The sequence below is a fragment of the Apodemus sylvaticus genome, chromosome 11 (genome assembly GCF_947179515.1).
Source record: "Apodemus sylvaticus chromosome 11, mApoSyl1.1, whole genome shotgun sequence".
NCBI classification, from domain to species: domain Eukaryota; kingdom Metazoa; phylum Chordata; class Mammalia; order Rodentia; family Muridae; genus Apodemus; species Apodemus sylvaticus.
The window spans coordinates 84009113-84034150 of record NC_067482.1 but is presented as its reverse complement, the minus strand read 5'-3'; the positions used below and the strand labels follow the sequence as shown (position 1 = coordinate 84034150).

The window sequence follows — 25038 nt, the reverse complement described above, 5'->3', positions numbered from 1 at the left end:
GCTATCCATATATGCCCATACGAAACTAGACATACCACATGAGCAGGTATAGAGCTTAGACAAGAGACCTTTGAGAGTGGAAGTAGTAAACCAAAGAGGGCTTGTTGCTAGATTTGGTGGATTTGTCTCTTAGACCACGGTCAAAAGCCAGAGGCTGAGAGACTAAAAATGACATTGATTTTTCTCACAGTTTGGGAGCCAAGGAAGGCCAAAGTCAAGGCTTCAGCAGACTATGGCTCTGACAGAGGCTCTCTGCCTGTCACAAAGACAGTAGTGACCTCCTCCTCACCATGTCCGGACAGCACCTGGACAGCAGTCTGGTCTCTTCCACCCACATAAGGATACCAATTCTATCACTTAAGGACAAATCTGCTGAACTCTTTTAACCTCAGTCATGTGTCAGTTAGTAAATTTATCAATCTTGACTTCTAGAAAAACTTTGTTTGCTTACAAGCTTTTTGTTTGTTTGTTTTTTGGATTTTTTTTTCCCGAGACAGGGTTTCTCTGTATACCCCTGGCTGTCCTGGAACTCATTCTATAGACCAGGCTGGCCTCGAACTCAGAAATCCACCTGCCTCTGCCTCTACCTCCCAGAGTGCTGAGATTACACCACCACCCGGCTTTTTACAAGTATTTAAAGACCATAAATAAGAGCCCAACAGCATCACAGTCACATGCCTGTGGAAGAATGTCAATGTATGTGCACATATACCATCATGGAAATTACTTTCTGTCAGTTTCAAAGCTCACAGACCAGAAATTGGTTTGCAGAATTAATCTAGAGCAGCCAGAAGTAAGACAGATCAAGTTTGTTGTCTTGAGTGTACTGACTAAAGTCCAAGTTAAAAGTTAATAGCAATGGATTACATTGTTAAATTCCTAACGTTCTTCGTCATTTGTAGGTTAACTCGATCATGGAAGATTATCCTAAGTACACTGTTTATATCAACCTTTCTTCTTGTTGGTAAGCCTTAGCGGTAATGGTTCTTAAACTGCTTCACACACTATGTGGTAAGAGGGCTCTCAGTGGACTGATGTGCGCTGGACACATGGAAGTCACCTATACACTCTTGAAGCGTCTTTCCCCCTTCATGTCCCATTTTAAAAGTAACATAAGCTCTTCCTAGGTGAGCTTGGGAATTATCTTTCTGTAAGTATTTCAGTTTATTTTTTTAAATTTAAAATAGATTTGTTTAAAACAATATCTTCTGATTAGTTTCCCCTCCCCCAACTCTTCCGAGATCCTCCTCACCTCCCCTCTTTCCAAACTCCATGCCCTATCTATCTCTAGTTAGAAAACAAGTAGTACAAGAGTAATAATAATAATAATAATAAAGAGTAATAAAAAATAAAATTAAATAAGCTAGAGAAGACAAAAAACAAAAAGCAAAAAAACAAAAAGAAAAAAGAAAAAGAAAGAAAAAAGAAAAAAGCATGAAAAACATAGATGCAGAGACACATATGTTTATACACAGGAATCCAATAAAACCACAAAACTGGAAGTCATAATATACATGCAAAGGAACACAGAAGTGGCACAGACATTAAAAATCACTAACATGAGCCGGGCGGTGGTGGCGCACGCCTGTAATCCCAGCACTCTGGGAGGCAGAGGCAGGCGGATTTCTGAGTTCGAGGCCAGCCTGGTCTACAGAGTGAGTTCCAGTCTAGCCAGGGCTATACAGAGAAACCCTGCCTCGGAAAAAAAAAAAAAAAAAAAACAAATCAAAAAAAAAAAAAAAACCAAAAAAAAAAAAAAATCACTAACATTCATAGCCAGGCAGTGGCAGCACATGCCTTCAATACCAGCACTTGGAAGTCAGAGTCAGACAGATTTCTGTGAGTTCAAGGCCAGCCTAGTCTACAGAGTGAGTTCCAGGATATCCAGGGCTATAGAGAAACAGTTGTCTTGAAAAACAAAACAACAACAACAACAAAAATCAAACAAAAGAATCCTTAATATGGAGCCAGTGATGGCTCAGATGCTAAAGACCCCTGTTGCCAAAACTGACAACCTAAGTTTTATCTCTGGACTCATAAAATGGAAGGAGAAACACTCTATCAAATCGTCTTCTGACTTCTACATACATGCTGTGGCACATGCATACTCATCCCCCAACAGATATAGAAGGTAGATAGATAGATAGATAGATAGATAGATAGATAGATAGATAGATAGATTAAAAAGGAAAGAATCCCCAATATGCTTCCCATAGAAATATCTAATATTTTACCTTTTCTAAATTTGAGTGACTCAGTTTGGGATTTTTTCAATCTTTAAAATCTAATATTCACATATTATATATAATAATATGTTTCCTCATGGCCTGTTAATACATGCATACGTTGTTTAGTTCTACTTATTTAAAATTTTAATTATTTTGAGAATGTCATAAATTCATAATGAAGCATAACCACATCTTCCATTTCTGCTCTCCGGCTCTCTTATGCCCCACCCCCAACTTTATGACTTGTGATTTGAAAACCACTAAGTCTAGTTAGTGTTGCCCATATGCAAATAGGCCTGAGCCCATCCTACCACAATTCAAAATCAATCCTACCACAAGATGCACGGGAAACTTACCAATCCTCACTATAGAATAATCTTCCCTCCCCTAGTAACTACTCACTACCAATAGTTCTTTAGCAAGTGGTGAAGCCCGTGGATTGAATACCCCATCGATACCAGAGCTTGGATTGTCTAGATCTGGTGTAGGTATTATACAACTGCATCGAGTTTGTGGATGCGATCGAAGACTGCTAGCAGTTGACAGTGCTCCTCCTGATCCTACAGCTCCAGGATTGCTACCTCCTCCTCTTCAACAGCCCCTGAGCCTTTGTAGGATTTACACAGATATTGACGGCTGATCACTCAATCTCGTATCCTCATTCTTGCTTGAGCAGTCAACCATCTCTCCACTGACTGCTGCTGACTGCAGAAAGAAACTTCTCTTAGCACAGTTGAGAGAAGCCCAGGTCTATGGGGATAAGCATAAATATTTAGAAGGTATCTTGACAGCGCGAAGGCAATAGTTTTTACCCTAGAACCCATGACCTCCCCAGCCATGAACTTTTGACTAGAATTATAGTCCCTGATATGAAATTTCTTCCTGTGAGTAGGTCTCAAACTCAATGAGAAAATGGTTAGCTAGCTCATAGCTGTCATGGTACTGCTGCTCCAGTAAGCACAACTTGCCTGGTAGGCCAGTACTGCATGGTCTCAACATTTCCTTCAAGGGCATGCTTCCAATGTCCTAACCACCGAGCCACACCTCCTCAACAGTCTACCACCTCCCAGTACCTCCAAGTTGAAAATCAAGCCTTTGACACACTAGCCTTTGGGCCATACTCATACAACTATGGCATCGTCTTTTAAAGATATACAGTATATAGTATATGGAAATAAACTGCTTCTTTGTATGTCCTAATTTCAAGATGGCCAACTTGCCAATGGATGCTGTTGGTTCAGCTTTAAACATCAGTGCATACAAATCTCAGAAGAAATAAAGTGGCCACTGTTGTTTTTGTTCCCCATCAAGTTGAAATGATAATTTAGTGCCACTGGATATACTGTGTCAAGAAACCATTCTCTTTATTGAGCTACTGAATGTATCCACTACTCTTAAAGGAAACTCTTTGTATCCCAGACCAGTAGCTTCCTGTTTTTTTTTTCTCTCTCTTCACTACAAGTCTGCATCCTGCCTCTTTACCTAGCTCAAATATGTGATAAAATAGCAGGTTTTGTTTTGTTTTTTTTCTCTCGTATGTTTGCTTTCATTAATCCTAATGTTTAAAGGGTCATACTTGCTTCAGAGTGTATCCGTTTTTGTTCATTTCTGTGGCCCAGCAATATTGCATCGTGGTTATATATGCCACATTTTAAAATGCATTTGTCTATTTATGGACACTTAGACTATATATCTTTAGGTTTATAAGGTATAAGACCTTTTGGGTCATAGGGTTAGTGCAGCTATAAAAATCTGCATGTGTGTTTGTTTGAACATTTAGTTTAGATTCTGCCTAGTAATGGAGATGCCAGGGGCACCCCACTCTCCATTCCTAACAGAAATGTGTGGGGAGTCTGACTTTCTCTATGTTGTCACCATCCCTTACCATTTTCCTATTTAAATAGAGTCACATTAGTAACTACTGACTGGTCATTGTGCCTCTGATATGCATTTTCCTAGTGACTGATTTGCATGGGTTTATAGGCTCTAGGCGTGTGTTGTCTGGAGACTTGTCTCTTTGCCTTTTGTTCATTTTTACTGTGTATTTGCCCATCTCAGACATTTGATTTTAAAATGCTTTCTTTCCTCATGAACACTGTCTTTTCATTTTTTGCTCTATCTTTAGGTTCATAAATGTTTATAATTTTGATGATATTTTACCAAGAAATACACTGCAAAATCCCATCAGTGAAGATTTGCTGATTTCTTCTGGAAGGCCTGTGGTCTTAGCCATTACATTCATGTCACTGGCCCATTTTGTGGTCATATGGTACAGAAATTAATTCCAGATTCATTCTTTTGCACCTGAGTATCCAGTTGGACCAGCACTATTTACTGAAGAGATAATTCTCTCATAAGGATATTTTTAATCATCTTGGATCCTGACAAAAGTTCAATTGGCCATAGATACATGGTCAGGTCTTTTCCATTGGCCCAGAAGCCTGATGCTCTTCCAGTGGCTGAGATTGCTTTGAATATGTAAATAGATTTTAGAAGTATTGTCATAATAATAATAATAATAATAATAACCTAATTATGAATGAACATAGGCTTATGGATTGCCCTTCTAGTAACATAGTTCTTTAGCACTGTACACACACACACACACACACACACCATACACATATCTGTGTTGATTTGTTGCTGTTTCCCAGTGCTGGGATCAAACCCAGAGCCATATATATGTTAAGCAAGCCATCTACAACTGAAATATATCTCTGGGCATTGTATCTCCTGGATCTGAAGTAACAGATGGTTGTAAGCTGCCACGGGCATGCTGGGAGTCAACCCTGGGTCCTCTGGAAGAGCAGCAGTGCTGTTGCCTGCTGAGCCATCTCTCCAGGCCTTGGCTTGGACTCTCCATCCTCCTTCCTGAGTCTCCAAAGTGCTGGGACTGCACATGTGTGCCACCACTTTTGACTTAGAGCATTTAGCCTATTTACATTTACATTTAAATTAATTACCCACAAGAAAAGATTTTCTTCTGCCATTCACTATTTTTCTATGTCGTCTACCCTCTTGTTTCTAACTTCTTCTGTTACTTACATTTTGTGTTGAATTGGTTGTAACGTAGTTTTGAAGATTCTTCTCACAGACATGTTAAATATTTTCTTAGTGGCTACCACAAGAAGTACAACAGCCCAAGCTGATAACAAAATGCCTTGATAACAAGTTAGCTTATAAATCTTGCAAATACCCAGCTACCCATCAGTATGGCTTTATTGTGTTTATCTTTTAAATCACTTAAGACATTAAACCTGACTTACCATTTGTTATAGTCCGAATGGAAAATGTTTCCCATAGGCTCGTATTTGAACACTTGGTCTCCAGCTGGTAGAACTCTTCTGGGAGTTTATTCAACATTTGGGATATAGAGCTAGGATATAGAACACTGGGGAAGGCTTGAAGGTTATCATCACTTGGTCCTGCTCTGGGCCAAGAACTTTTTCTGATCTAGTATGATGTGAACAAGTCATGCCACAAGCTCCCATTATCATGTGTGATGCTGCTATAGTAGCCACACCTTCCCTACTGTGGTAGATGGCAACCTCTCAGACAGAGCTAAAACAAATGTCTCCTCCTGTAAGTTACTTCTGTTGGGTCCTTCCATGCCAGTGATAAGAAAAGTAATTAAAACACTGAACAATGTCAGTATAATTTGGGCTTTTATATTTGTTACCTGAACAGGACATCTTGGTTTCTTCATATGGCATTGAACTGCTCCACAGAATGTCCTTTTGCTTGGTCTAAAAACAGCAATTAGTCCAACAGATCCCCAGGATATGTTTGAGCACCTTCCTCCCTCCATCCCTTCCCTCTCCCCATCCCTTTCTTCACCCTCTCCCCACCCCTCTTCCCCTCCCCTCTCCCCCACCCCTCTTCCCCTCCCCTCTCCCCCACCCCCTCTTCCCCTCCCCTCTCCCCCACCCCTCTCCCCCACCCCTCTTCCCCTCCCCTCTCCCCCACCCCTCTCCCCACCCCTCTCCCCCACCCCTCTCCCCACCCCTCTCCCCCACCCCTCTCCCCACCCCTCTTCCCCTCCCCTCTCCCCCACCCCTCTCCCCTCCCCTCTCCCCCACCCCTCTCCCCACCCCTCTCCCCACCCCTCTTCCCCTCCCCTCTCCCCCTCCCCTCTCCCCCACCCCTCTCCCCCACCCCTCTCCCCACCCCTCTCCCCCACCCCTCTTCCCCTCCCCTCTCCCCCACCCCTCTCCCCCACCCCTCTTCCCCACCCCCTCTCCCCACCCCTCTCCCCACCCCTCTCCCCCACCCCTCTTCCCCTCCCCTCTCCCCCACCCCTCTCCCCACCCCTCTCCCCACCCCTCTCCCCACCCCTCTCCCCCACCCCTCTTCCCCTCCCCTCTCCCTCACCCCTCTCCCCACCCCTCTTCCCCTCCCCTCTCCCCACCCTCTCCCCACCCTCTCCCCATCCCTCTCCCCATCCCTCTCCCCATCCCTCTCCCTATCCCTCTCCCCATCCCTCTCCCCCACCCCTCTCCCCCACCCCTCTCCCCACCCTCTCCCCACCCTCTCCCCATCCCTCTCCTCTCTCTCCTGCTTCACCTGCAGAGCTTTAGTTTGCTGAATGTGACTTTCTCTGGCACCATGAATACACCAACAGTCCTCTCAGCACTTTCCACACCTTGCCCCATTGCTCTGTGGCTTCTACAGTTTCTAATGAGAAACCAAGCGATGGTCCTGCTGAGAATCCCTACTCATGACAAAGCATCCCTTTCTGGCTGTTTTCAAGTCCTTCTCTGAACCTTTGCCTTCTGACAGTTTGATTATGTTTCAGTGTGGGGAATCTGTAAGTTTGCTCTCCTTGGCATTTGTTGGGTTTCTTGGTGGACGGATTGGTAATTTTTATCAATCTGAAAATCTTTCAGCCAGTATTCCCTCTCTTTTTCCTCTTTCTCTTTCTGGATGGAATGTGTGATCTGCACAGGGTGTATCTCAGTAATGTCCCACAGTCTTGGCTGATTCTGCTCACTTTTTTATCTCTCTGATCCGTCTGTAGGATTACAGTTGCTTAGCATCTCAGAGCTGCTGCTGTCCAGTATCAGATTCCAGAACAGTTGCCTCAATCTTTCTCTCTCCTTCCCTCTCTCCATCCGTCTCTCTTCCCTCCATTCTCCCCCTACCCCTACCCCACCCCCATTCCCTCTCTCTGCAATGAAGGTTTCTGTGGAGGACTGAGTATTCTCCTTCACCATTTTCTGAGTCACCTAAAAATATGTTCCTGTCTGCTTGCCCTTCTCAACCTATGCATGTGCATGTGTGTATGTGTGTGTGTGTGTGTGCATGTGTGTATATGTGTATGTCTGATGTATATGTGCATGTATGCAGGTGTTCATGTACCCCGTGTGTGTGTGTGTGTGTGTGTGTGTGTGTCTGATGTATATGTGCATGTATGCAGGTGTTCATGTACCCCGTGTGTGTGTGTGTGTGTGTATGTCTGATGTATATGTGCATGTATGCAGGTGTTCATGTACCCCGTGTGTGTGTGTGTGTGTGTGTGTGTGTGTGTGTGTGTGTGTGTTCCAGTGTCTTCTCTTGTTTAGCTCCATCTTATTTTTTGAGACAAGGTCTCTTACTGAAGCTAGAAATCCAGATATCTAACTCTTTCAGATACCACCACCTCTGCCTAGCTGGGATTCTAACATACATGGCCACATCAGCTTTTAGGTGGCTAACAGGGATCCAAACTTAGTACCTCATGCTTGTGCAACATGCACTCTGTCTACAACACTATTTCCCTAGCTTCCTCTTTTTCTGCAGTGCTGGGATTGTACGTGAGCAGTGAATGCTCTGTTGTTGAGCCCCAGATCCAGCCTTCTACTCCAGATTTTTAAGGCTATCCCTCTTTCACACTCAAAGAAATGGTTATTAATACATATAAGGTATTTTGTGTTTCTATATAAGTTCTTTAATCAGTTTGTCTTTTCTTTGAAGGACTTCTAAATCATCAGTGGCTTAAAGAAACAGAGTTTCCTCAAAAACCCAGACAACTATATAATCTCATTGCAGAATATGGCTCCCGTCTCTATAATTACCAGGTGATGTTTCATTAAATTATTGTTCAATACCATTCATTTAAAACTGAGTATGCTACAAGGTAAGTCCAGTTTGCACTGTATCATTTTGGTTTTGTGAGGATAGCTTACAGAAAGTAGGGTTCTTTTAAGAGGTTTTTATGGCTAAGAAATGTCACAGATTCTCCGTACCTTCTGACACCTGCACCCTCCCCAGAAGAAGCTCCAGGAAAAGGGGGGAAGGCAAATGATTCCTTATGAGCAGCCTTCCATCTCCGGCCAGCAAAGGGCTCTCCTTTGTCAGAAGCTCTTGATGTCTCAGTGAGATTTTCCATTCCTCGTGCCATGAGGACTTCTTAGCATTCCTGACTGACTGTCCTAGAATGAGGAGAAGAAAGGATTTGTTGGGTTTATACTTCCACATCACAATTCACCATTGAGGGAATCAAGGCAGAAACTAGAGACAGGCACTGAAGCAGAGGTCATGGAGGAATGCTGCTTATTAGCTTGCTCTCCGTGATTTGCTCAGTCTGCTTTCTTATACAACTTAGAACCTCCTGCCCAGAGTAGGCACCACCCACAGTGGGTTGGGCCCTTCCATGTCAATTACTAATCAAGGAAATGCCCACTGCTTGCCTACAGTCTGATTGAGATATTTTCCTAATGGAGGTTTCCCTTTCCCAATTTGTTTCAAGTTACCAAAAACCTAACCAGCACACCAACCTTGGTCCTGGACAATAGGTCAACACATTAAACCCGACAGACAGAGTTCATCTGAGATGGCTTCTACAGCTCAAGGTCCTTACAGTCTTGGTCTTGGACCAGTAGCTGATCCAAATCCTTAATTGACCCACAGGAATACAAATGTGCATCTACAGTGATCAGTGGTATCCATCTTCCTGTTACTTCCTTCTGTCTGTTCCTACCTTTCCCACCTTCAGAAACAGCAAATACGGCTTGCATCCTGGAGTTCACATTAAATGTCACTTTCTATTGGATGTGTCACTAGGCCACCTTCTCAGGCATGGTAACAATGTGGCAGGCTGAGGAAGACACACATGTAAGGTGCTCTTAAGTCTTGTGATGTATTTCAAGGGTCAAAGTGTGGTTTCAAAAGAAAGATGAATGAGCAAAGAGGCAAGATTCAGAGTTATTTTTCTTCTTTATTCCAGGCCAGACTTCGCATGCCTAAAGAGCAACAGGAAATTTTAAAGTAAGTGGGATTTTATATATGCCATTTTCAGCTATAACTCCAAACATTGAAATATTGGAGTTTGGGTTTTTTGGAAATTTATAAAACTGAAATAACTTTCCTAATAGTATACTTTTTAGATCATGCCAGTCAAAAGCATTTTTTTTCTGGCTATTTCCTTTTAACCACCACAAAAAGCCAGGTTTGTTTAAAATAGTATATTCAGCTGGAGCTTGGCATGTTCCTATAATTTTAATATTTGGCAGGCTGAAACAAGATCCTGTTGTTGTCGATCCTGATTTTGAAGCTACAACTGACAAGCCTGTCTCAAATAAAAATGAGTAGCCGGGCGGTAGTGGAGCACGCCTGTAATCCCAGCACTCTGGGAGGCAGAGGCAGGCGGATTTCTGAGTTCGAGGCCAACCTGGTCTACAGAGTGAGTTCCAGGACAGCCAGGGCTACACAGAGAAACCCTGCCTTGAAAAAAACCAAATCAACAACAACAACAACAACAACAACAACAACAAAAAACCCATAAATAAATAAATAAATAAATAAATATAAATAATTAAATAAATAGAAAAATAAACAAAGTCTCAAGGATGGACATTGCATAGATTACTACGCTACAGCTGGAAAAATACTCCTCTCTGCTGCACTCGAAATGTAGGCCATCCCAGCCTGAAGGAGACGACGGCACTGGGTTTAAGCATTCACTTGTACGAAATAACTTAACTGAGGACGAGTGAGACGAGCTGCACCCTGTCTGCTCAGGGTAGAGAAAGCCCAGCAAGGATTTGCCCTGCTCTCATCTTCTGAGTGTGCATCCACTTTGCTTTTCTTAGACAGCGAGATGTAATGAGCAGACAGATGTACATCCCTGCTTTCTCCTCCCTGAAAATCTATTCCTTCCCCGCCCTTAAGCTGACCCCTTTGCCTGTTTCTGGCCCTGCCGCTGTTGGCAGGAACTTTAACGCTTTCCTCTTTCACTTTGTGATTCTTCTGTTTCCAGGAAGGAAAGCCAGACTTTGGAGAACAATTTTCGTGAAATTCTGTTTTTAATTGAACAAATAGATGTTCTGAAGGCGTTGCTTAAAGACATGAAGGACGGCGTACACAATCACAGCTTGCCTGTCCACAGAGAGGCTGTGCAGGACCAGGCCACTGCTGAAGTTCTAGATGAGGCAAGGCGGGCTGGGGCATGAATGGCGGTGAGACAGCCGTAGGATGCTCATTCCATTTCTTCTACCAGCTTGGTACCAACTGACGTTAACTTGTCCACTGGGACCCCCCCCCCCCCCCTTGGTTTCCTTTTACTACTGTTGTCCCTGGGAATCTACTGCTCCACCAAAGCTGTGTTACAGAGAGGATATTATGTTGCCATACAACTGACTTCCCACAAAATAACCAACAAGTGACTCAGAAATGGTGCTCTTTGAATGTCCACAGCAAATACTTGCTAGTGAGAGGTTTCCATTCTGCCCTTAAAAACTATGCCTCTGGTGAGCGCCAGACTTTGACAGGAAGCCTCCCTGTGATGCTTTTCCCGCCATCCTGGACCTCTACCAATTTCTCCTCCCCGAGTCTGTTTGAAATGTGTTAAAGTCTAACCCTGGCCTTCCACAAGCTTCCAGGCTCCATCTTGTCCTTGTAATTGTGGCTCAGGGGTTGAGTTAGTCGATAACTTCAACTGTTGGCCCTGCTCAGGGTATTTGCTTATTTTTGAACGAGAGAATCCTTCAAAGCTTTACACTCATTGAAGTGGGTGAAAATTTGCTATTGTAAGTAAGCAATTATCTGGCCTTTGTAAGCTGCCTGATTCTCAGATAATTATGGAATATTCCAATCTTTATTGCTACGTATAGGACACCAGTGAGGGTCATAGTAAGGAGCACACCTGACACAGCTCCATCTTATCCCCTGGGAGGGTACCACAGTGCATTGGGCAGGTCCATCTCATCCCTTGGAAGGGTACCACAGTGCAGTGGGCAGGTCCATCTCATCCCACGGGAGGGTCCCATGATTCAGTGGGAAGGGCTTAAGAGGGAGCCCCAGATCCACCCTTCTGTGTGACTATGGTCTCAATCATACACTTGCTTTAGCTCTATCCATTGTCTGAGAAGGGTTGTTCCCACAGAGCCGTGGATGAGACATCTACGTGTATCAGTGCCTGGCTTTGAGAACATCTGGGAGCTGTTCAAACTGTTACAATTCTGCGGATTAGGGAGTTCAGGTCCACTTCCATGAAACAAAGGGTAAATGTTCAAGCAGTTGGTAAAGGTTAATAACAGAATCTGTTCTTATGATCTTTACAGGAAATGTCAAACTTGGTACATTATGTACTTAAAAAGTTCAGAGGGGACCAAATACAGTTGGCTGATTATGCCCTGAAGTCAGCTGGTAAGTACAGAAAAAAATGAAAAAAATGAATGTGTAAAAAAAAAGCAATTATTTAAGGCCATTTAAAATTCTTTATTAGAAAATGACACACATCCCTATGATATCAAGAGAGGGCAAAATTAACAACTCTAGATACTAAGGAAGATTCTAGAAATGAGTTTCATGGCTTGCTTTCAGGAATCCATTAGCATGTGTCTAAAAGGACCATGGGGAAAGCTGAGACGCCGCAGGAAAGTCAAGCAGGCTGAGAATAGTTAAGCTCAGCAGACAGACTGCTGTGTATTGTTACGGACCGTAATGGCGCTCCTCACAGAGACACTAAGTGCATTATTGCTGATTCAATGCCGATGTTTAACGGTTACAAAGTAATATGCTCACCACCTTCCAACTGAAGTTAACCCAAGAGTTTATTTGAACTGTGAATTGCAATCTTGTGGTCAATGGGCAGTGCAGAGGGGAAGGAGGAAGGGCAGTGTGAGAGACAATGTTGGTGAGTAGACTCATTTTTTAAAATGTACAGATGATCAAAAACAATCATTCAATAAGAAGTGGATAATGATGTGCTGATTAGAGAAATTGTGTACTTAAAACGTTTCTAAAAAGAAAACTTCGTCTAGGACTGTAGCTGAGTGGTGGAGTGCTAGCTTGCTATATACAAGGGCCCTGAGCACTGTGATAATTGTAATGTGAATCAATTAACAGATGGATGGATCGATAGATAGATAGATAGATAGATAGATGCATACATACATACATACATACATAGGTACATAGATACATAGATACATAGATACATAGATACATAGATAGATACATACATACATACATACATACATACATACATACATAGGTACATAGGTACATAGATACATAGATACATAGATACATAGATACATAGATAGATAGATAGATAGATAGATAGATACATACATACATACATACATACATACATACATACATACATAGGTACATAGGTACATAGGTACATAGATACATAGATACATAGATAGACACATACATACATATATACATACATACATACATACAAAGATAGATACATAGGTACATAGATACATGGATAAATACATAGACACGTACATACATAGATGTATAGATAGATACATGGATGCATAGATAGATAGATAGATTCATTCATACATACATACATACATACATACTAGACAGACAGTCAATCTAAGCTCAAATGGCTCCACTTGCTCCCTTTTAAAACTATAATCTTTTAATTGTTTAACCAGAATAGAAAAGCAGATTTCACCTTCAAAATGTCAAATAGATTCACAAATATTTGAAAACCAATTATATAAGGGCAGAACCATTAGGACTTTGAATCAGAAGAGAGAAGTTGAGAACAAGCTTTTACTTTAGGCAAAACATTTGTGGCTGATGAAATTGTCTAGTAATTGTCAAGACACACATTAATGGAATGAGTAGCACTATTACAGTAATTACCAAAGGATATTTCCTATGTGCATTTTCTGTATATATTTCTGGAAGACCAGATGCCCAAGGTGCATCTATCTACATAATGTGTGAATAAAGACACACATGGTCTTTAAAGAATTTTAAAAGTCATTAATAAAGTGCTGTTGGGGGGGGGGGTTGTGTGTGTGTGTGTTATCTACCATCTTCAGCAGTTTCCCCTCTCTCCTCCCCTCCCAGTCCCTCTTCCCCACCTCCCTTACCATTTGTCCTTTTTATCCTTTTGTAATGTCTTTTGTTTGCTTGTTTCTTTGTTTTCTGAGGCAGGGTCTCACAATATAGCTCAGGCTGTCCTGAAACTCACTATGCAGACCAGGCTGGCCTCAAACTCACAGAAATCTGCCTGTCTCTGCCTCCCAAGTTCTGGGATTAAAATCATGTACCTGGCTTCATTTTGCAATCTGTTACAATAAACTGAACCCAGGAATACACAAGAATGACACGTGAGAGAAAAAGCAGGGCCTCTTCTGGGACCACAAGGCTCGTTTATCTTTGGAAAATATTTTCTGCATAGTTTGCTACATTAATAGATTGACAATCTTGTCAAGGGGTGGGGTTAAAATTAGATAAAATCATTTAACAACATTCAACTTATTTATGATTAAAAACTCTCAATAAACTAAAGAGATTTTCTTCAACCTGATAAAGGATTCCTACATGATGCCTTATGTTAACACACGGCTATTCATGGGAGACCAGATGATTTCTTCTAAGACCAGAAACAGTTAAGAATGCCTATTCCAATTAACACTACCACTGACATTCAAACCCACGTACCCAGGCAGGAAAAAGAACAGAGGGCGAAAGAGAGACCAGACAAAAAAAGTTAGAAGAGAACTAGCATATTTCAACTTATAAACAACATGATTGCTAACACACACACACACACACACACACACACACACAAAACCAGGCCAAAAATACCTACCCAAATAACCAATGCTTACATTGGGGGTGTGTGTGTATGTGAAAAACAGGCCAAAATAACTACCAGAATAACCAATGTTTATATTGGTGTGTGTGTGTGTAAGGCTGGAACATTCCATAGCTGTTTTTTAGAATCATTATTTATACAGCTGCAGAAATAAAAAAAAAAAAAACTATACCACAGAACACAAGTTTGGAGCCATTACACTGTGAATTGAATTTTGGTAAAAGCGAAGTGAAGTCAGAGGTCTTAGTACAAAGGACATTCATAGCAAAATAAACCTTAGCTGTAGACCAGAAATTAATCTGAATCTGAATGCAAAGCAGGAATGTATATAATTTCTAGGACAAAAGGTAAGAGAAAAGAGGTGTGTCATTTTTATTCATTATGTTGCTGCACTGGGGATTAAACTCGCAGCCTCTTGAATGCTAGTCAAACATCACACCACTGAGTTATATCCCTACATCTGACCTAAAGTTGTCCAGCTGACCTTGAACTCACATTGCAGCCCAGTTTTGGCCTTGAATTATCAATTTTCCTTTGTCAGCCTAGGAAAGAACATCTTATAGAAAACACCAAAACATGATCAAAAGGAAAAGAATGGCCAGTTTGGACCTCATTAGTATTAAGTTGTGTTCTAGACAGGACAACTGAGACAATGAGGAGACAATTCACAGGTGAAGAGTGAATATTTGCATGCAAAGTTAGCAAAACACTCGGACCTAAGGAAACTTTCAAACTTTGGTAATAATAAAACAGAAAACTCAGTTTTAAAACTGGGGGAAAGGTCATAAAGTGCTTTATCAAAGACATTAAACGGGAACAGAAAAATGAAAACATACTGGACACTGTTATTCATTAGTGAAGTGGAAATCACAGTGGTGCATCAGTACACATCCATCCGAGTGGCAGATGGAACCTGCCAAGTGCTGCAGACTCTGAGAAGCCCTGGGCGTTCCCCCACCACATGTGTATGTGTCGCTATTAAGTGGGACGTTTGGAAGGCAGCCTGACAACTGCTTCTCAAGTTAAATATAGCCCCAGTCACCCTGTGTGACACCTCTGGATATTTACCTAAAAGTCAAATTTTACATTTACATCCAAACACGCATGACAAAGCTGAGAGTAGAGCTCGGTAGTAGGACTGCCTGCTCAGGATACAGAAGGGCTTGAGTTCGAGACTCAGCACTGCAAAACCCAGACAAAAACCCATATGAGAATACCTGTAGCAACTGGATTGATACTCATCAAAATTACAAGTGCCCACAAACAGACGACTAGAGCACGCTATGTCCACATGAAGAATCACTACCCACAGGGATCTCTAGTGCTTTAAGTCTAGGTATCTGCATGCAACAAGCAGCAGGCTGTGTCTCGCTGCAAAGGGGCAGTAAAGGAATGTCTGTACTAGGTGAGTGTGTGAAGAGGATTGGCCAGTGACCATCTAGGCCAGCGGCTGATAAGGAGAAAAATGGGGAGGATCACTACTCTCTGTAGGCTCCTTTTGGAGCAGACTAGTTCTAAATTTACTGTGGTGTGCTGGCTGGCACAATTCTGAATAGCTGAGGCAAGCAAGTCTGAACTGTACCCTTTAAATGGGTGTATTATTTCTCAAGAGCGCTAATGAAAACTAAAAATGAAATGGATGAAAAGAATGAGTAAGTACGAGCTTCCTCAGCAGGAGAAACCATTCAAGTTCTGTTGTCTTCTCCTTTTTAAAGATTTATTTATTTATTTTATGTATGTGAGTACACCATCCTGACTTTAGATACACCAGAAGAGGGCATCAGATCCCATTACAGATGGTTGTGAGCCACCATGTGGTTGCTGGGAATTGAACTCAGGACCTCTGGAAGAGCAGTCAGTGCTCTTAACCACGGAGCCATCTCTCCAGCCCCTCAATTTCTGTTTTCATGAAATGATTATGGAGGCCATCAGAGTTATATAGCTTAGGATGCAAAAGAGGTTTCCTGTCCAGTTAGTCATACGAGTAAAAAAAAAAAAAATGACAAGATAATTTTGCTTTAATTTCGGTTTTAGACAGATGTCAAGCAACTGTAGGATAAACATGCCCAAAATACTGCATGACATAAGACTGTCAGGAGAATGTTTTAAGATACATTGTTAATCATATATGTGTGTGTGTGAATGTGTTTGTGTGTGCAGCGCTCATGGAAGCAGGAGGCACTGGAGCCCCTGCATCTGGAGTGAATAGTGGCTGTGAGCCACCTAAAGTGGTTGCTAGGAATTCTGCTCAGGCTCTCTGGAAGATGGCCCACTGAGCCATCTATCCAGCCTCCTATCTATTCTTCAGTATCTAAACTGCAGGTTGCATGGGAGATTGTATTTTCCATCACTGCCTGTGGCAACCATGGATCCATATTTAATACTTCAAATTGTGCTATACAAGAAAATGTGCAGAACTTAGATGGTCAGTGTGATATAAGCGCAGGAGCTCCAATATTACACAAGAACACTGACTCCAGTGTAAACACAAGCACCTGGGCTCCAGTGTTATATAAGCACCAGGGCTTTAGTGTTACACAAGCACACTGGCTCCAGTGTAAACACAAGCACACTGGCTCCGGTGTTACACAAGCACACTGGCTCCAGTGTTACACAAGCACCAGGGCTTCAGTGTTACACAAGCACCCAGGCTTCAGTTTACACAATCACCCAGACTCCAGTATTACACAAGCACACTGGCTTCAGTGTAACACAAACACACTGGTTTCAGTGTTACACAAACACACTGGCTTCAGTGTTACACAAACACACTGGCTTCAGTGTTACACAAGGACATGAGTCCAGGATTTTATATAATGCTACTCAAGTGAACTTTGATAAAGTGATTTGCAGTCTTTAAATTTCTCATGTCTAAAATACATTTTCCTCTTAAGATAAAATAACTTAAAGGGATAATGTTTGATAAATACTTCTACAATTCTTTGATTTCAAATAAAGTTGCTACAGAAACTTGAAGCCTGGTGAATTTACATAATTACTGTCACAAATGTAAGGTGAAGAGTGCGCATGGAGTGATTTTGCTGCTGTCTCCATTTTTGAATATGACAGAAAAGTCTGATTTTCTCGATGATAAATATAATATACACACTGATTTTAGCTTTGAAATTGCTCTAGTATTTAGGAGTTTTCTTATCACAAATTAGTTTCAGAGATTTTAGGAAACTAGAAAAAGCAAACCAGACTTTCCATCTGGATATGGTGGCACATCTTTACACACTTAGGAAGCCCAAGCCAGGAGGACTGATACAAGTTACCTCGTGAGATCCTATTTCAAAACCAGTGGAAAATAAACAAAGTCTTTCAGAAAGTGACAGTAGCCCTGGCCTAACTGAATCCTGATGGTAAATTTGAGCTTGTAGCTTTTCCAGTGATAGCTTTTCAGGACTATCACTAAAGCGTAAATGGCATGTAGGATGTTTTATGCATAAGTTTAAAATATGTTGCAATTTTAGGAGCATCTGTCATTGAAGCTGGGACCTCAGAAAGTTACAAAAATAATAAAGCAAAACTGTACTGGCATGGGATAGGATTCCTCAACTATGAGATGCCTCCGGACATGATTCTTCAGGTAAGTGCTAAGTAGGGCAACACCACATCTACCTTAAGATATTGTTATAAACGTGGTTGTACTAATGCTTAACAAGGAGGCAAGAACGTTCACACTGACTATAGTACCTAGACACTTCTCACGGTTCTACACTATTACACTGTACAATTTATCTTAGAGTACTAAACTATTATTATTACATTTTAAAGATCAGAAAACTAGACTTCGTTTATCAGAATATCTAATTCCATACCTTTAATTTTCATTGATTCTGGGACTTCCCTTGTTCACTGAAACCTTCAGTCACTTAACAAACATTTGTTAAAAGAGGCTGTCCTGCCAACGCCAGACTAGCATTCGCCAATCACACGTCCTCACAGGGTTGACTCTAACAGAAATTTCCACTGAGCCTTTCTTTCACTTGGAAAGATAATGACAGTCAACACACTATGAGCCACATGGCAAAAGTTGCTTTCAAACTGAGAAGTATATTCAGAGACAAATCTCCAATCTCTTCTTACCAGGCTACAATTTTATATCTCGTAAAAGAAATATTTTGTTTTTCTTCTTTACCACCAGGACCTCCATCATCATTATCCACATTTATCATCAACCATATCAACTAGCTATAGGATTACCCTAATGTCCCGTACCACCATCACTGTCAGTTCTGTCACCATCGTGACCTCTACCATAGACACCATTGCTTCCTCACTTATCACCAATATCATCAATCACAGCCATTGCCACCATTAGCACTATCACCACCATCATCAATCACCATCACCAACCACCATCAGTACCATCACCATCATCACCGCCATCACCAATAATCATCAGCACCATCACCGCCATCACTAATCACCATCACCAATAACCATCAGCACCATCACCACCATCACTAATCACCATCACCAATAACCATCAGCACCATCACCACCATCACTAATCACCATCACCAATAACCATCAGCACCATCACCGCCATCACTAATCACCATCACCAATAATCATCAGCACCATCACCACCATCACTAATCACCATCACCAATAACCATCAGCACCATCACCACCACCACCAATCACCATCAGCACCACCACCACCACCACCATAATCACCACTGTCTCTTCACTTATCATCATCATCTCCACCAGCACCATCAATCACCACCAGCACCATCAGCACTTAAAATTTCTAGCTGCCTTTTAACTCTCAGTCTGATCTAGCAGTGAAAGAAAACACACAGCTGTGACAACAGCAACAGTGTAAGAAGCATAAAGTGGTCTGGATGACCAACCAGACCTAGGCTGCTTGAGAAGGTCTCCTGTTTGAGCTGTGTCCTGGGGCTTCATGCTCTAGTCCTAAGAGCCTTAGAGTTGACAGGGATGAGGTGCTCAGTATGAAAAGGTTAGATCCATGTGTCCAGAAAAGAGACTCATTTAATGTTTTCTTTCTAGCCAGATGTCCACCCTGGGAAATGCTGGGCCTTTCCAGGTTCCCAGGGCCACATCTTGATTAAGCTCGCCAGGAAGATCATCCCGACAGCAGTTACCATGGAGCACATCTCGGAGAAGGTGTCCCCGTCAGGAAACATCTCAAGTGCACCCAAGGAGTTCTCTGTCTATGTGAGAAGCTATCTAAATCTGATGTAGAGGGGCGTTGACAGGGAATGAGGAGCTGGACTGGTTTCTTTGAGGACTGAAGTTATGGCCTCTTGTAGGCCAAGCTAGTAACTCTGCTACTGACCTGTACCCCCAGTGCTGGACTCACCTTTTAATTGTGTATTAAGTGCCTGTGCCTCTCACTTCTAGAGCATTCGTGTTGTTACTTACAGACTGAGAAGATTGCGCTATCTATGTTTGTCTTTATATTATTACCTTCAACTAAACAGCTATACGTGTATACCTGAAATGTCTATTTACATAAACATCGCAATTAACTGTAGCGATAGATATTTAAAGCATCCGTTCTATGCTCCTGGCGGTTGCGAGCGTGGCTCTACACCTGCCCAAGAGCTCTGGATTCACAAATGATACACTCGCACACACGCGCCCTTAATTTTTTTTTTTTTTTTTTTTTTTTATGCCTTAACAGTGCAGTATCTGGGCTTCTCCCTAACTCCATGTGGCTAACCCACTTTCCCCTCCAACATTCCTGTGTTATACTTGCTAAATCTATATTTCATCTCTGCTATCTCTTTCCCAGATTCTTACAAGTCATGAGGCCTTTAACTCTGATCTCTCTGCTTCCCTGTCATGGCGATTCTGCTCCTCCTCCTTCCCATCATCCCTTCTAAAAGTCCCGCCTTCATCTCCCTGCCCAACCATTGGCTGTTAGTAACTTTATTGACCAATCAAAAACCAATTGGGTACAGGGACCCTCAAACACGCAGTTTCACGGGCAATGATTTTGGGAGGCAAATTTAGACAAAGCATTAGAACAACAACTCACCTTCTTTTTTTTTTTTAAATATTTTTTTATTTGATATATTTTTTATTTACATTTCAAATGATTTCCCCTTTTCTAGCCCCCCACTCCCTGAAAGTCCCGTAAGCCCCCTTCTCTCCCCCTGTCCTCCCACCCACCCCTTCCCACTTCCCCGTTCTGGTTTTGCCAAATACTGCTTCACTGAGTCTTTCCAGAACAAGGGGCCACTCTTCCTTTCTTCTTGTACCTCATTTGATGTGTAGATTATATTTTGGGTATTCCAGTTTTCTAGGTTAATATCCACTTATTAGTGAGTGCATACCATGATTCACCTTTTGAGTCTGGGTTACCTCACTTAGTATGATGTTCTCTAGCTCCATCCATTTGCCTAAGAATTTCATGAATTCATTGTTTCTAATGGCTGAATAGTACTCCATTGTGTAGATATACCACATTTTTTGCATCCACTCTTCTGTTGAGGGATACCTGGGTTCTTTCCAGCATCTGGCAATTATAAATAGGGCTACTATGAACATAGTAGAGCATGTATCCTTATTACATGGTGGGGAATCCTCTGGGTATATATGCCCAGGAGTGGTATAGCAGGATCTTCTGGAAGTGAGGTGCCCAGTTCTCGGAGGAACCTTCTTATGTCTTCCTGATCCCAATTCTTTTTTTCTCAAAGCTTTGACTAGCAACAACTTTATCTGTTAATGAGATGCCTGCTTCTACATTTTCTTTTACCGTTATTTCTTGATTTTTCAGTGTTGACTATTAGGCTCACCTCCAATAAAAAATGAAAATCTCTTTTCTGTGTCTCCTCCATCCAAGATCTTTGTCTTTAAAAAAAAAAAAACAGGTGTACAGAGATATAATGCACAGAGCATGTGACCCTCATTTGAAGCTGCTCTTTAGTCTCTTGAGGATTCACAGTTACAGGGCCACCACCACAAGTTTAGAACATTTTTGCTGCCTCCCAGAGGAGCCCGATGCTGTTTAATTTTCACTTCCCATCCCCATAAAATCCTTAGGTCCTGGCAACTACTAATGGACTTTGATGCATAAATTCACCTTTTCTGGACATTATCATTACCATACTGTATGCGCTCTCTGGTGAATGACAGAGTACTTCCGAGATTTACCTGTTATAGCAGATGCCAATATTTGACTTTTTTTTGAAAACAAAAAAATACTTTATCGTTTCTGTCTTACTGATCCATTACTTGGTAGACAACTGAGTTATTTGCAGGGTTTGGGCTTTTTTTTTTTTTTTTTTTTGAATAACAAGAGTGTGAATATTTGTGTGCAAGATTTTACCATGGATGTTGCATTTTGTTTCTATGGAATGTGTATTGGATTGGAACTCCTAGATCTGTGTTTCATGTTTGAATCTCTGGGGGGATTTGTGCCTTTGTGTTCATTTGTTTCAGTCAGCGCTACTTGTTGCCTGCTGTTGAGCTACATTCTGTTCATGTTTTAAATATTTCCAAAGGTGTTTGTCAGCCGTTTGTCCAACTTGCACACTTTGGTACATTTCTGTTTCTGATATATTCATCAGAGGCGCATGTTCTCCCATTGTTTATTCTGGTCAGATAAATAGTGCTTCCCTCCCTCCCTCTCTCCCTCCCTCCCTCCTCTCAGCCACCCCTTTGGAACACTTCTACAATCTGGCTTCCCTCTAAGGATGCAGATGAGCCTGGTGTATGGTGGTCTCTGTGGGGTCTCATTCCTGCATCCTGAAGTCTGTTTCTCATGTTCCTTTTCTGATTTATGTTCTATCTCGGAAAGGCTGCATCTCGTTTATTTTAACTCTTACATCAAAACTTTCATTTCCTCCATAATTATACTAAGACTTTGGTTTCCACAGATATTGTTTACTTAGAGTCTAATCATTTTTTTCATGTCTGCAGTAAAGGCTTCTTTACATTGAAAATACTAGCCAGGTGGTGGTGGCCCACGCCTGTAATCCCAGCACTCTGGGAGACAGAGGCAGGCGGATTTCTGAGTTCGAGGCCAGCCTGGTCTACAGAGTGAGTTCCAGGACAGCCAGGGCTACACAGAGAAACCCTGTCTCGAAAAAACCAAAAATCAAAAAAAAAAAAAAATTGAAAATACTAATTAACATCGGAGTTTTGTTTCATCTTCTGTTTGTTTACAGGGCCTCTGTTGATCTTATAAGTAGATTTCCATGAATGTCTAGATACTCCTTTGAAGCCCAGACACACAGTCCAGTTGACACTGAAAGGATTCCTGGCTACAGGAAGTGTCAACTTGGCTGCTTTGCTGGCTCCTGCTGGGAAGGAATTGCACAGGGCAGACCTCAGCTGCATAACTGACTGGCTCAGGAAGAGAGCTCTGGCATGGTCTGTCAGTGGCCAAGGACTGCCATGGACTGAGGGCTACAGGGACTTTTGAAATGATTGACAGCCAAGGGTCAGATCTCAGTCCCCTCCTCTCTATGTCCTCAACATACCATGGCCTAGATCCTGAGCCTTTCTGGGCTTGCAGCCTAAATATCTGTGGTGCTAGTGCCACCTCAAGCCACAGGAATCTGTATTTCCGTCTTTTGTCCTTTGACATTCCCCACTGATTTTGTCTGTTGGCCTACTCCTATTTTTTTCCTGGAAGGCTTAGACCTTACCTCCGTCCTTTGATATCACTGGCGGGAAGAGGATATTGCCCCCTTCCTGTGCCCACCAATGCTTCTCATTCTATGCTGATGAGGCTGCTTCACTCCAGCCCCTGATGCATGGTGGTGTTGAGTTAGAGATGAGTTTTGGCTGGCCCTGCCTCTCCATGTTTACACACTACTATTCCTGATTTGCAGGCAGGCTGGCTGGTTCCTCCAGGCGAAAATCATTTAGCAATAAGGCGAACTTCAAGCTTATGTAACAATCAATCTTAACCACTGATCCATCTCTCCCCCACCCTCCCAGCACATGCAATTTCAAGTGAACAGTTGCTACCTGAGCACCTGCATCCATTTCTTTCAACTGACTCATTACAGCCTCTGTACCTGTTGCTTTCTTTGCAGGGCATTATGAAGAAATGTGAAGGAGAAGAAATGTTCCTGGGTCAGTTTATTTATAACAAACTGGAAGCAACCATTCAAACATTTGAGCTCCAGGTAATTATCTATTGAGAAATGTTAAGTTATGTTTGGCTTCATCACTCAGAGGGATTTGCTGGAATTACTGCTGGAAACAGTCATGACATAAGGCCAAGCTAAGTGAGGCCATCCTAACTTCCATCCTTTGCTTCACATACTTGCATGTATTTTAATGCACATCAGTTAACTATGTTATTGGTGCACGATTCATTGTAAGTCATGGATAATTTCAAAGACATTTTCTAACTCAATCTCACTTGTTATTATTTTCCCAGATATTAAATTTCTCAGTCCTTTTAAAAAAAATAGTGTGCATAGTACACATGTAGGAAGCAATTGACCACACGCACAATTCAGTCTGATAGTAATTTGTCATCGTCTTTCGTAAATGGTTTAGCTTTGAAGGCATAATAGGAGGTCTTGAGACTGAGAGAGGAACTTAGTCAATATGTAATACTAGATAATATAGGTAAGATTTCTCTTCCTAAGCCAATGAAGGAAAACACCAACTGTTAACAGATTGAACTGCACTAATGTGTAAGATATCTCATCATCACTTATAGTTACCCACAGGAAGTAACTGGAGGACTGCAGAAAGTGTCTCATACTACGTAAGGATAAGTGTTTATGATACGTCTTAGTCAACAATGAAATTGATCCAAGCCCCTTCCACTTCCCACGCCCCCACCAAGTATCCAAACAGCTCTTTATATACAATGATCTCACACACACAATCACACCATTAATGGAAAAATGTTTTGGAGAGACAAAAGACTGTACTAAGCACCTACAGACTTTCCCTGTTAATGTATATTAGACGCTACAACATAGCAGCTATTTACATAGCATTTGCACTGTGTTCAAGATTACAAAAAGTCTTGAGATGGAACCACATGGAGAGCCAATCCTGACTTGTATGCAAATATTATGCCATCTTATTTAGAAGACTTGAGACCCCATCAACAGGAGGTCCTAGATGTAATTTTCTAGATACCAAAGGATGACTGACTATCCTAAATTAACATATTTGTGTTATTTGTCTGATTTGAATATTCATGCATATTTGGATTCATACTTATCTTTGGATTTTGTTGAGGTTGTGTTTATATTTTTGTTTTAGATATTATTTTACGAAACAGGGTCCTGCTTATGATAGCCCAGGCTGAGCTTGAACTCGTGTTTCTTTTACTTCAGCCTTCACAGTTGGTTTTAAAGGTCTGGTTTTCATACAACTCTCCCTTCAGTGGCACAGCAGCAAGTAGGAAAAGGAGAGACTAAAGCACTGAGAGCCATTGGTGTGCCTAGACCTCCCGAGTATCTTCGTCCCCCGTATTTACCCATTCATGGGATCTTTCTTTCCAGTGACTCATTTTCCCATCCATTAGCATATGATTTGAAAGTACTTCTGCTAGGGATGGAAGGAGGTTCCCACATTATTATATCAGCATTCATTAGAATTCAGAGGAATTCATTCAGCATTCAGAGGAACCTTTATAAGTCATTCGTGTTTTCTTTTCTTTGTTTCCAGAATGAAGCTTCTGAATCTTTGCTATGTGTAAAACTTCAAATCCTTAGCAACTGGGGACATCCAAAGTATACTTGTTTGTACCGATTTAGAGTCCACGGCATCCCCAGTGATTACACTTAG

The 25038-nt window shown here is 41.8% G+C and overlaps 1 protein-coding gene across 1 annotated transcript; it reads left to right on the top strand.

Annotated features, from left to right (window-relative positions):
* The first annotated feature begins 909 nt into the window (after positions 1-909).
* Positions 910-25038, top strand: Sun3 (Sad1 and UNC84 domain containing 3). The gene is made up of 9 exons (XM_052199564.1): positions 910-964; positions 8181-8284; positions 9433-9473; positions 10465-10636; positions 11768-11852; positions 17760-17875; positions 19312-19479; positions 23316-23408; positions 24919-25038. The coding sequence occupies exons 3-9, from the start codon at positions 9445-9447 to the stop codon at positions 25036-25038; spliced, it is 783 nt and encodes a 260-aa protein (XP_052055524.1). The 5' UTR covers positions 910-964; positions 8181-8284; positions 9433-9444.